Source organism: Anolis carolinensis, chromosome 3 (assembly GCF_035594765.1).
Source record: "Anolis carolinensis isolate JA03-04 chromosome 3, rAnoCar3.1.pri, whole genome shotgun sequence".
Taxonomy (NCBI): Eukaryota; Metazoa; Chordata; class Lepidosauria; order Squamata; family Dactyloidae; genus Anolis; species Anolis carolinensis.
In genome coordinates this window covers 191,855,521-191,868,486 of record NC_085843.1, presented here as the reverse complement: position 1 = coordinate 191,868,486, position 12,966 = coordinate 191,855,521, and the positions used below count along the sequence as shown (strand labels likewise).

The window sequence follows — 12,966 nt, the reverse complement described above, 5'->3', positions numbered from 1 at the left end:
CATGTGAACTAAGAGTAAAGGGTTTTAAACATGTTTTTATCACTTTTTAAGCAACCGCTAAAGAAGGCCTCTGAGAGGATATATATACGGACTGACACACACTGGACTTTTTAATCATTAAATCAGTTATTCATAGAGCATCTAGAGACATGTCTGTATTTTTCTGCTAATAAGGTACCTACCAATACTATTCATATGTACTTTTGAAAAAAGTTAATATACACATTTTATATCCAATTTGCCTAATACACGCATTTTTGAAAGTCATTTTCTTTAATAGTGGCTTTCTGTAGGCCTTTATGGGGAAAATGTACATTTCTGAGTGCAATTTCCCCAATATATTCAGTATACTATGCATTTTGTTTTCAGAATAAAAATGTATCCATTTACATACTGATTCAGTAAGTAAAAATTTGGGCATGTCTACTTAAAATGCAAATTGAATGAATTTTCCCCAACCAATATTCACAGGACTGTTACAAATGGTATTCTGTCTAGATAAGCTGTTCCTTTCAAATTCTGTTTTCAATAAAATAGTGACTGGGAACTAATTATTTGTTCCTTTTTTTGTAATGATGGTCTAAAGCTGGCATGGGCAAACTTCGACCCTCCAGGTGTTTTGAACTCCAACTCCCACAATTCATAACAGCCAGAATTGTGGGAGTTGGAGTCCAAAACACCTGGAGGGCTGAAGTTTGCCCATACCTGGTCTAAAGTGATTAACTTACCGAAAAGTTATTTTTGTAAAAAATAAATAAAAGCATATAGTTTAGAGATGTGCACAATTTTTTCCCTTCATTTCCTTTGTGCTACGCCTTTTCGTAGGAAATGAGAGGTGACACGAAAATGAAAGCCCCACAGTCATCGTGCTTGCTTTCGTTTTCCTTTCGTTTCTGCCCCATAACAATAAGCAGGTACTGACAGAGGGCTGCTTTCCCATTATAGCTGATGTGTACCAATGGGTGTTAATAATAATATATATATTAAGGATAGCTATTCTGGGAATCTAAGCTGAGTCTGGGAGAGGAGTGCTTCCCCATGACAGCTGATGTGTGTCAATGGGTGTTAATAATAATAATATTATTAATAACAATAGTACTCTGGGGAAGATCCAAACATTTTAAAAGTTGGTGGGCTAAAAGGGATCGAAATACTCTCCATTTGTGGCAATTTTCACCCCTCAAAGCCCAAAAACTGAGGGAGGGAATGAGCCTCGGAAGCCGTCCCATTGCTGCCAACGGCACAAACGTTTTCATGTATTTTGTTAGCCAGACAAAAATTTGTGTTGTATAGGTGGCCCATTTTCGTTAGCAGGAACCAAATACGAAAATGAGACGACACAAATGAAACTACACAAAATGAACAGCAATTCCATACAAAAGCACAACACTATTGTAGTTCGCATATTTTTGTGAAAATGGTCTCAAATACAGTGAAGGAATGGAGCAGTCACCCTTTAAGTCTTTTATGACTAGATCATAAACACATTAGATACGTTTATAGGGAAATATTTGACAAAGTAACTTCTGTGGTCCAAATTCATTTCCTGCCTACTTTTAAGACCTATCACCATTCCTAAGAGCATTTTATCTGAATGAGAATGTGAATCTGGAAATTCAGAAAATTGAAGTTAAGACTGGGCTGAACTGTGGTGAAACTGGGTGGAGAAAAGACTAAAAACGTACTGAAGGTGTTTTCTGTGAGAGATAACCTTTTTCCTTGTAAATGATCATATTTTCTGTGGATCACAACCACCCTAATTATAGTCAGTCTGTGTTGAATGATATTATTTAATTGCTGTGTTTTTGTGTGCATCTACACTGTAGAATTAATGTAGTTTGACACCACTGTAACTGCTGTGGCTCAATACTATGGCATCACAGGTGCTGTAGTTTTACAAGGTTTTTTGCCTTCCTTGCCAAAGAATGTTGCTGCCCTACCAAATACCAGGATTCCATAGCTTTGAGTCGTAATTAAAGTGGTGTCAAACTGCATTAATTCTGTGTTGTAGATTTTTTGTGTGTGTCAGGAGCAACTTGAGAAACTGCAAGTCACTTCTGGTGTGAGAGAATTGTCCATCTGCAAGGACGTTGCCCAGGGGACGCCCAGATGTTTTACAATCCTGTGGGAGGCTTCTCTTGTATCCCTGCATGGGAAACTGGAGCTGACAGACAGGAGCTCACCCCCTCTCCCCAGCTTCGAACTGCCGACCTTTCAGTCCTGCCAGCACAAGGATTTAACCCATTGCACCACCAGGGGCAGTATAGATTCACCCATTATTTGTGTTATTTTACAAGTCTTTTTTTATAAAGGTTTCATGTTGGGTTATGTTTAAATGGAGTTTAAACCCACACTAATCTGGACATGGAAATGAGAGCAATATCTCAAGAGATTGCACACTTAGGCTGGAAACTCATTGGTGTATTATGCCAGCATGATTATTCCGTACACAATGATCATAGAAAGGAAAAGGCAATGGATTCAGTATCTATTAAGGAAGGAAGACAATGGGGAAACAATGGGGTGGTTATGTATCCCTTTCACATATCCGTATAGAAAAAGCAGCATTTCTATAAGGCACATCTTAATAAAGTTACTAAGGCCACATGTCCATTGTGCAAGTGTAAACTCAGTGCTGCCTTATAGCCAGGAAGTACTTTTCTGTACATTTTTTATGCCACAAGAGCTGAAGATAATCTGTTGCCTTTTTACAAGGTATTATCTTCACGAAGAATAACATCCATGAGATAAGCCTAGATAAGATCTACTTGATATAATTCAAGGTAATGTTTTCTGTCCCTGCAGTTGCATCTTCTGAGTTACTGGCTGCTGCTTTTATGAGCAAGACCTTCTTAAAATCAAACACATTCATTATCTATCCTGACAGCCTGAAGACATGAAATTTTGCACTTCACATTTAGTCCTTCATTACTTCAATAAAATCTAACAAATAACAACGTAATGAGTGTGTAAAAAAATGTATTTTCACTTAAGGTTGCTTTTATTTTTTGACAGTACTTTCAGAGGGTTGGAATTAGTTTTCACAATTGAAGTGCAACCTTTTTCTTGAAATTTTACTAGACGTTTTCGTATTTAATTATAAGAAGCCATGCTTTTTTAAAATCTCTATCTTCACTATCAAATTTGTCTCCATTTTCAAAGACGGCTAAGTGCAAAATGTTCACACTTCATTATGATATATAAAATGCGCTGTGCATTTATCAGCATATAAAAGGTAAAGGTTTCTCCTGACGTTAAGTCCAGTCATCTCTGACTCTGGAGGTTGGTGCTCATCTCCATTTCTAAGCCGAAGAGCCGGCGTTGTCCGTACACACCTCCAAGGTCATGTGGCCAGCATGACTGCATGGAATGCCGTTACCTTCCCGCCGGAACGGTACTTATTGATCTACTCACATTTGCATGTTTTCTAACTGCTAGGTTGGCAGGAGCTGGAGCTAACAGCGGGCGCTCAAGCCGCTCCCGGGATTTGAACCTGGGACCTTTCAGTCTGCAAGTTCAGCAGCTCAGCGCTTTAACACACTTCGCCACCGTGGCTCCTTATCAGCATATAATTGCTTAAAATACAAGGATGTATAGGAATCTGATGCTTTTTCTATGGCCAGTGTTTACATTTTAAAGATTAATTTTAAAGATTGGGGAAAAGAATTGATGTTGTATCCAATTTTGAGGAGAAAAAACTTTTCTTTGCTTCAGAAGTTTGGACTTGTGGAGTGATTGAGAGAAATGAGGAATTTGGAAAGTGAGGCCCCACTGCACGAGAGATCAAATGCTAGACATATCCCAGAATACTAGAACAGAAAAACTGTTGCTCAAGTCTATGGCGGGCCCCTGCACAAGAGACAACTTAATCCCCTGGCATTTCCCACCCTACACTGCACTGGTGTATTAGCCCATGAAAAGTGACATTGCATGTACCTCACTTCTATTTCCCATTTCGGTTGGTCTGCAGCAATTTGAAAGGCTTGGAAGGGGTTGTGGGAGGGGGGTGAAAGAAGGTTTTGGGAATATGCCACCCAGTGGGTGAAAAAGTGAGGTGCATACATCCCACAGGTTATATGCTGCAGATCTCTAAGTAAATATTGGAAAGACTCGGGCGGGGAGGGGGGGGGGTGAATGGAGAAATAGAATAAAAACTTGGTTGAAAAACAAGCAGTGAGCTTTATTTAATTCAAAGCCAATATAAACAGAGCCTTCGATCTACTTTTTCAACTATGATAAATATGTTGAAAAGGGAATCTGGGAGGGAGAGCACAATACAGCAATATTTTAAACTCTGACTTGAACCATTATAAACAAGATTGGTTCTTGTCACGCCCGGGCAGCGGAGCACTAAGAACCGACTAGGCTTGAGCGATCCATGAAAAAATTGATTCTAAACTCGTTTCAAAAGTAGGGGGCGCCAGCGTTTCGTTTCTGATGTCATTTCCGAATTTTGCCCCCCCAAAAAATTCGAAATTAACAAAAATTCGTTATTTTCTAAATTAATTCGTTAATGGCGGACGTGCATGCGCAGTGGCCAAAAAAAAAACAGCACGAGGGGAAATTTTACAGGACTCTCCCGCCCTCATTTTTTGAGTGATCTTCTTCAAACTTGGTACAGTGGTAGAACACATTTAACACTGATAGCTCACCAAAATTTGGAATGTTTCCCTTATCCTCTGATTTTTGGCGAATTTTCATAGCTTTTATAATAAACCATTTTTTAATAATTGCAGAAATCTGTTCCTGGTTTGAAAGTCTTATTTCCTGTTTCATTGGGTTGTCTTTACTGTGAAAGTCATTGTTCTACTTCAGAAACTTTGTTTTTGTGGCTGAAACTTTGTTAAATTGGTGGACCAAACCATAATATGTTCCATCCATGTCGCTTGCACAAAGTTCAGGCAGTGTCATAGATTTTGCCATGTTTCTATGACAGAACCAATTAGGAAATGACATTTATCACCCAGGAACAGAAATCATAGTACACCATCAAATCCTTCCTGACAGATGGCCATCAGCCTCTGAATAAGGAAATTAGTTCCTGGTTTGAAAGTGCTATTTCCTGTTCCATTGGCTTTTCTGGGCTGAGAGTGTGTGACTTGCCCAAGTGGGTGGCAGAGTGGGGAATCATGACACAATTGGAGTCCAAAATTCAAACCTCTTCCTCCCTCCTTCTCTCTAAACTTCTCATACCTTCCAAGAATTCACATACTGTATGAAAGTTTGGTCAAGATGGTCAGAGGAGGGCAACTAAAATGATCTATGGTCTGGAGAACAAGCCCTATGAGGAGTGGCTTGAAGAACTGGGCATGTTTAGCCTGCAGAAAAGAAGGCTGAGAGGAGACATGATGTATAATATGTGAGGGGAAGTCATAGAGAGGAGGGAGCAAGCTTGTTTTCTGCTGCCCTGCAGACTAGGACACTGAACAATGGCTTTAAACTACAGGAAAGGAGATTTCACCTGAACATTAGGAAGAACTTCCTCACTGTGAGCTGTTCAGCTGTGGAACTCTCTCCCCGGGCTGTGGTGGAGGTTTCTTCTTTGGAGGCTTTTAAGCAGAGGCTGGATGGCCATCTGTTGGGAGGGATTGGATGGTGTCTTCCTGCCTGGCAGAAGGGGTTGGGCTGGATGGCCCATGAGGTCTCTTCCAACTCTACTGTTCAATGATGCTATGATTCTAAGTGAGGACAAAAGGGGGTGGGGAATGTTAAGAGGAGAGAGGGCCTGGAACACCTGGGAATTGTAGTTTGCAAGTGGGCATAGTACTATTGGAGAAACGTTTGTTCCAGCCCAATGCTTTTATAAATGGTCAATATTCAGAGGCTTCCTTCTCCTGCATTTTGAAAGCTATTATGATGAAATTTGCCAGAATGGAAGCAAAAATTAAGTACTCTTAGCCTATCAAGTTTCATAATGTTTGACCCATCCACTGATTTTTGGGGATTTCTGAAGCAACATTTTTTTAAAATGTTAGCAGATCGATAGCCACGCCTCCCTGTCCTTCTTCCTTCCACTTTGATTGGCTTGCTAAGGCTTCTGGGAAATGGAGTTTTTTCTCTCGTTATGGCGAATTGCTTCATTAATGGTCAATATTCAGAGGCTTCGTTCTCCTGCATTATGAAAGCTATTATGATGAAATTTGCCAGAATGGAAGCAAAAATTAAGTACTCTTAGCCTATCAAGTTTCATAATGTTTGACCCATCCACTGATTTTTGGGGATTTCTGAAGCAACATTTTTTTAAAATGTTAGCAGATCGATAGCCACGCCTCCCTGTCCTTCTTCCTTCCACTTTGATTGGCTTGCTAAGGCTTCTGGGAAATGGAGTTTTTTCTCTCGTTATGGCGAATTGCTTCATTAATGGTCAATATTCAGAGGCTTCGTTCTCCTGCATTATGAAAGCTATTATGATGAAATTTGCCAGAATGGAAGCAAAAATTAAGTACTCTTTGCCTATCAAGTTTCATAATGTTTGACCCATCCACTGATTTTTGGGGATTTCTGAAGCAACATTTTTTTAAAATGTTAGCAGATCGATAGCCACGCCTCCCTGTCCTTCTTCCTTCCACTTTGATTGGCTTGCTAAGGCTTCTGGGAAATGGAGTTTTTTCTCTCGTTATGGCGAATTGCTTCATTAATGGTCAATATTCAGAGGCTTCGTTCTCCTGCATTATGAAAGCTATTATGATGAAATTTGCCAGAATGGAAGCAAAAATTAAGTACTCTTTGCCTATCAAGTTTCATAATGTTTGACCCATCCACTGATTTTTGGGGATTTCTGAAGCAACATTTTTTTAAAATGTTAGCAGATCGATAGCCACGCCTCCCTGTCCTTCTTCCTTCCACTTTGATTGGCTTGCTAAGGCTTCTGGGAAATGGAGTTTTTTCTCTCGTTATGGCGAATTGCTTCATTAATGGTCAATATTCAGAGGCTTCGTTCTCCTGCATTATGAAAGCTATTATGATGAAATTTGCCAGAATGGAAGCAAAAATTAAGTACTCTTTGCCTATCAAGTTTCATAATGTTTGACCCATCCACTGATTTTTGGGGATTTTTGAAGCAACATTTTTTTAAAAATGCTAGCAGATTGATGTCCATGCCTCTCCCTCCCTCCCTCTTCCGCTCTGATTGGCTGAGAGGCATGCCAACATGGCTTCTCCTCTCAGAGGGGCTACAGCTTCATCCGAAGACATCAGAAACAAACGAAAAAAGGTACTTTTATTATTCAAATTCGTAATATTTGTAAGGGCAGTGAGCAGATGGTTCAATATTAATTCAAAATTGCTTACGAAACGAATTTTTAACGAATTTAACGAAATAACGAAAAATTTGCTCTAGCCTAGAACCGACACACGGAGGCCAATAACAATCTAATATGTTTATTAAGGAAATATTATAGTAGGATAAAAACAAGTAGAAAATGTAGTCCAACAATAGACCTTTCTGGGAAGGTCAAATATAGTCCAGAAATATATTGTCCAGTATATAATATTAGAGTCCAAAGTTATAATCCCAGAACCGAAACACACTCCACTTCCAAGCAGTTAGAGTGGGGAAAGTGTCCAGGAGTTTTACTGAAGTTAACGTAAGTCCAAGGCAGGGAGCTGGAGACAAGACTGGATACTTGGCACAAGATGCAAGGCTGGAAAACACGGCGAGATAGGTCATGAAACACGGCAAGGCAAGGCACGAAGGAACTGGAGGTTGCAGACTCAAACACAGTCCACACTTGGCAGTCCACTGGCTGCTGATAAACTGCCGGGCCCAATTCAAGGTGCAGGTTTTGACCTATAAAGCCCTACACGGCTTGGGCCCTACCTATCTCCGTGATCGCATCTCCTCCTATGAGCCAGTGCGGACCTTGAGATCTTCCGGGGAGGCTCTTCTCGCGCTCCTACCACCGTCTCAAGTGCAGCTGGTGGGGACGAGGGAAGAGATCAGGCAATCCCCTACATTATCCAATTTCCGTAAGGAACTGAAGACCTGGTGGTGTCGGCAGGTTTTTGAGTAATTATATTGGACTACCGCCGACTTCTGAGCCTGAATATATTGCATTAGATTTCCCGTCCCCTTGATCTGTGATTTATTGTTATAATTGTATTATTTTACTTTGTTTAATAATGTGTATTATGTTGTTATGTAATGTTTGTGTTGCTTTTATGACTGTAAACCGCCCTGAGTCCCATCCGGGAGTTTATTATTATTATTATTATTGGCTGGAACCGAAGTTAATCCTTAAGCTGATCTGTTGACTCCGCAACAGATTCACCAGTGCGGGGAACTTTTAAAGAACTTTAATCTTCCTGCAGAGCAGGTGTCCAGAGCTTCCTTTCCCAAGAGAAAAAGAAGCGAAACACATCTTCGTCCAGATGCGTTTCCTCCCTGAAAGCTCCCAGGGGAAACTAGCTAATTAACGTCCTGTCTGGCTGCTAATCTCACGCTCCTCCTCGTTTGTTCCCTTTGGAAACGGCTTGCCTGATAGAACTCCCGTCTAGCAAAGGGGGGAGAAGCGCTGGGAAGAACTGGTTCAAGGTCTGTTTTAATGAGTTCTTGGCAAGAATTGTCCACAACAGGCATCTGGAATGGCCCCGTCTCCTGCTGAGACAGCAAAAAACCCATGTTTTCATCATCTTGATCCATGATGGTGCTGGGGTCAGAACTCCGAGGCCCATGGGGCATCACAGTTCTGTAGGTTTGCTCTTAAGTTGAATTTGTATGCAAGTCAGAACAGGTACATTTTTAAAGGGAACCCCCAGCCATATGTCTCTCTCTCATATGTTATGTATGTATGTATGTATGTATGTATATGTATATGTAATGTGCATAATTAGGACTGAGTTAACAACAAAACCACTGAGCCAAATCACACCAAATTTGGCCACAATACTCATCACTTTCCAAGGAGTGACCTTGCAGCTTCAAAGCTTGGCTGCTTCATACCTAGGGGATTCCGTTGTTACCCAATTTGAATACCATTGAATACCCTTGCAGCTTTAAAGCCTGGCTGCCTCATACCTAGGGGAATCCTTTCTAGGCCACCTTGAATGCCACGAAGAAAACCCCACTTAGGACTACGCCACAGCAACATGTGGCCGGGCACAGCTTGCGTGTGTATCTTTAGATAGCATACAGAAGGATTAACAGCCCTGCAGTGTTTGTTTTGCTGTTGTGTCCCTGTTCAGAAGATTTCATCTCACTTTCTGTCCTTGTGAGAATTAGATTTTGAAAAATTTGGCTTCTTGTGGAAACAAGAATTGTGATAAAGCTTCAGTGGAGACCCTTTCCCCCCATGATAACTCTTTCAGGAATAAATTTCCCTTCCAAGGTGTAGATTTCTCTCACTTCCTGTTGTCTCAGGCCTGTTCTTAACCCCCGGGTCATGATGTGACCAGTAATTTACCCTTGTAATTTTAATAGCCCCACCTTTTAGTTTCGATACTTGCAGATGTATTTTATGATGTTTTATTTTATTGCCCAACTGTTTTAATTATATTGTTGTTGTGCTATTAATTTTTATCTTTGTTTTGACTTCTGGGCTTGATCTCCATGTGAGCAGCTCCGAGTCCCTTCAGGGAGATGGAGATGGATTATAAAAAAGCTATTATTATTCATTATTACTTAATTTATGAAATAATATCAACTAATCAGAACCTGTGATAAGAGTGCTTATATACTTTTATATCTGTCACATGTCAAACTACATGTCAAACTACAGTTCCAGTATGTAAAAGTCAGTATTTCAGAGCCAGGAGATTCTATTTTTCAATCAGGAAATAAACTTCGGCTATGGAAGTCCCTCCCTAGTGATATTATATTGGTCCCCTCTCCTGGTTTTCAGGAAAGAAGTTAAGACCTATATATAGAACCAGGTGTTTGGGGAATAGTGCAATGTGGAAATGTAGCAGCATGAATTATGACTATGGGACTAGGCTATATTTTAATAGTTTAACTCTATTTATCTGTTTTAATCTGTTGGTATTGCTTAATGTGTTACATTTATATATTTGTATCTGTAATGTGCCATGGAAATTTGCCAAACTGTAAGCTGCTCTGAGTCCCCTTCGGGGTGAGAGAGAGTGGGGTAGAAATATAGTAAATAATAAATAAACCTCTTTCTTAAAAATGCCTTTAGGGCATTTAAAAATGCAGTTTAGGGAATCCAAAAATGTAGCAACATTACACCCATGTTCCTGCAAGACCTGGTGGCCATTTTCAGTACATACTCACAGCAACTATACAATTTAAGAAAGGAACAGGTTATATGGCCTTCTAAAGTCCCATGGGATGCTAATGTGGACTCCTAACCCCTGGCAGTTGTTCACTCCTGATATATGGTGGTTACTGCACGTTAAAAAAGCATGCTATAAATCATCTCAGTTGTGGTTCAGTGTGAGTAAAATAACAGCAAGCATCCATAAGAAAATCTTTCAACCTGGTTTTCATTTGTATCAAAATAAGTTCTCCATAAATCAAAATTCAATGTATGTACAATAAAGCCTAAATCCAATTTTGAGTCCCAACCAAAGTAAACCAAATGAATCAGTCGGATTTACAAACAGATTCAGCAATATGTGTCAACACAACATATTTACACACTGTTTTTGACATTGCTTTGTTGTCAAGAATTATCTATGCTCCAGTAAAATTCACCTGTCTCAACTATTCAAAAATCCCAATGGCATGAAACATACAAACAAGGCATTTTATTTCAGGCATTACCATATATTTTCTTCTATAAAGCGATCTTATTTATAAGTCGATGGAAGATTTTGGACCCAAAATTAAGGATTTTTATATGAAGAGAAAATACCAATGTTGCCTCAGACAGTCTATCGCCCAAGGCCACCACTGCCATTTCCTTGATTTTCTGACTCACGTTTCCATATTTATATATGAGTATATACAGTATACAGTATATTTGTAAAACTTTCAACTTATACCTAAGTTTGTAAAGTACAATTCCTGTATCCATGGGGAAATATGCTCCCAGATTTTGTATGGATATGTGACATAATGGATAAGAGCAAACCTTGTTGAAAGGAAGGACATCTAGGCCAAGAATACCATACAATTGCACTGAAGGACTTAGAAAATGCTTAGGGAAGTAGTCCTTTTTGGAAATGGATAAATGAAACCACAATCACCAATTCCATGGATACAGGAGTCATACAGTATATCATTCGTTAGTGCCTAGACCCAATCCAGTATTGATCAATCGTAAACTAATAAAACTATAAGCATAATTTGATATACTAATAATAAAAGTCAATTTTACCATTCTGATAAACCCTGACATCCTTAATCATACCTCATCCATGAGAGATAGGCAGCACATCAACACTAATTCTTTGACAGTATCCACACTACCTTGTTAAATTAGTCATTAGTATCATTAACCAAGAATGCATCATGGATTTGATTTTTGTGAATCTTTTATTTAATCATAGGAAACATATGGTCCTCCAGATATTAGATGGCAATTCCCAGTAGTCCTCCCTATTGGCTAACCTTGCAGAAACTTGAAATCCATGAGCATCTGGAGGGTCTTTTGATCCCCACACCTGCTTTAATATAATCACTATTTTTTCATTTATTTATCTTTTCAAGTTCTTAACTAAAAAACACTACACATTTTCAATGGCTTTTCATATGCCTGTTTTATAGACTTAAAATCATTTTGCTTAAATTATTTCTTGGGACCCTTAGCAGCAACTCCAGTCAAGCCAATATTTGTGACAACCAATCAAGTGTTCATTGGGTTTATACCATCTCTGCAATCTACGAATTGAAGTAGATGTCCCTTGCTTCAGTCTGTTTCTTAAAATGACATGTCTATCTCCATTTTTATATTTATATAACTCTCATATAATAATTAAACAGTCATGAAATCTCAGGTACTTACAAACATGAGGCGTGTAGGTATGTTGTCAGATTCTACCAAAGGGTTTTTATAAAGCCAGATCTCTTCTGGCTGAATAATTCTCTGGAATGGATCCAAAAATTCTGTAAAGCTAAAGAAAAGAAAAAGAGAACACATTATTTGAAGTGTACCTTGAGGAAAAAAGTTCAAAATGCTGGGGATTCCTCCCTGCCACAATTACAGGTAGAAGCTCTTGAGACTGAAATCTTTCCCAAGTAGGTATAAACAAGAACAAGAAATTTAAAACTGTCCCCATTTCTAGATATATAGAGATATGTAGTTGCAAACTTTATGAAATAAAAGACAACTCTTTCTAAATTAAATGCTGGTCCTTAAAATGGCCTGCAAACCATGCATATAACTTCTAATGCTATTACCAAGGGAAAGGTGTGTTAGATAACAAATACTATTAACGAATGTTGTGCCTACACATTTATTTCTAACAGTATCAATTCATACTGTATCTTCATTTTTGATAGTATAATCCAAAGGTTCCCAAACTAAGGTTCAGGGGCTACATGAGGCCCATCGAAGCTATTTATCCGGCCCCTGTGGCGGCAGCTCCCTCCTCCTCTGCTGAGGAAGGTGCGTGCAGTGCGAGGTAGGAGGGAAAGGCGCACACCTTTCCCATTTCTTCCCTCACCTGGTGTGTGCCTGCCAAAGCTTTGCTTGTTTATAATGATATTTTAATTATTATTTAATTAAAATTAATAATTAAGGGTTGATTTGCTAGTGCTTTTGGTGCACAAAGGCAAAAGAAGGTTGGACTAAATGGCCCAAGGGGTCTCTTCCAAGCCTCTCTATTTATTATGATTATGATTATGATTAACACTAAGGCTGTATTTATTCCTGTTTCTTTTTTTTACTTCAAAATAAGTTATGTGCAGTGTGCACTGCATAGGAATTTGTTCATAGTTTTTTTTAAAAAACTATAGTCCGGCCCTCCAACGGTCTGAGGGACCATGGACTGGCCTCCTTTTTAAAAAGTTTGGGGACCCCGGTATAATCTATTGTTGTTAAAGCAAGCCCTTTATTCCTTTATTCC

At 39.2% G+C, this 12,966-nt stretch overlaps 1 protein-coding gene and 1 long non-coding RNA gene across 3 annotated transcripts in view; one reads left to right on the top strand and one right to left on the bottom strand.

The window, feature by feature from the left end:
* The window catches only part of plpp4 (phospholipid phosphatase 4), a 166,932-nt gene that overhangs the window by 85,885 nt on the left and 68,081 nt on the right, over nt 1-12,966 (bottom strand). For both annotated transcript variants that reach the window (XM_008106787.3, XM_016992244.2), the window contains exon 2: nt 11,904-12,012. In XM_008106787.3, the coding sequence (XP_008104994.1) occupies nt 11,904-12,012 (109 nt within the window). The remainder of the gene's footprint in view (nt 1-11,903; nt 12,013-12,966) is intronic.
* LOC134297710 (uncharacterized) overlaps nt 1-12,966 on the top strand; it is a 32,762-nt gene that overhangs the window by 6,551 nt on the left and 13,245 nt on the right. The window lies entirely within an intron of this gene.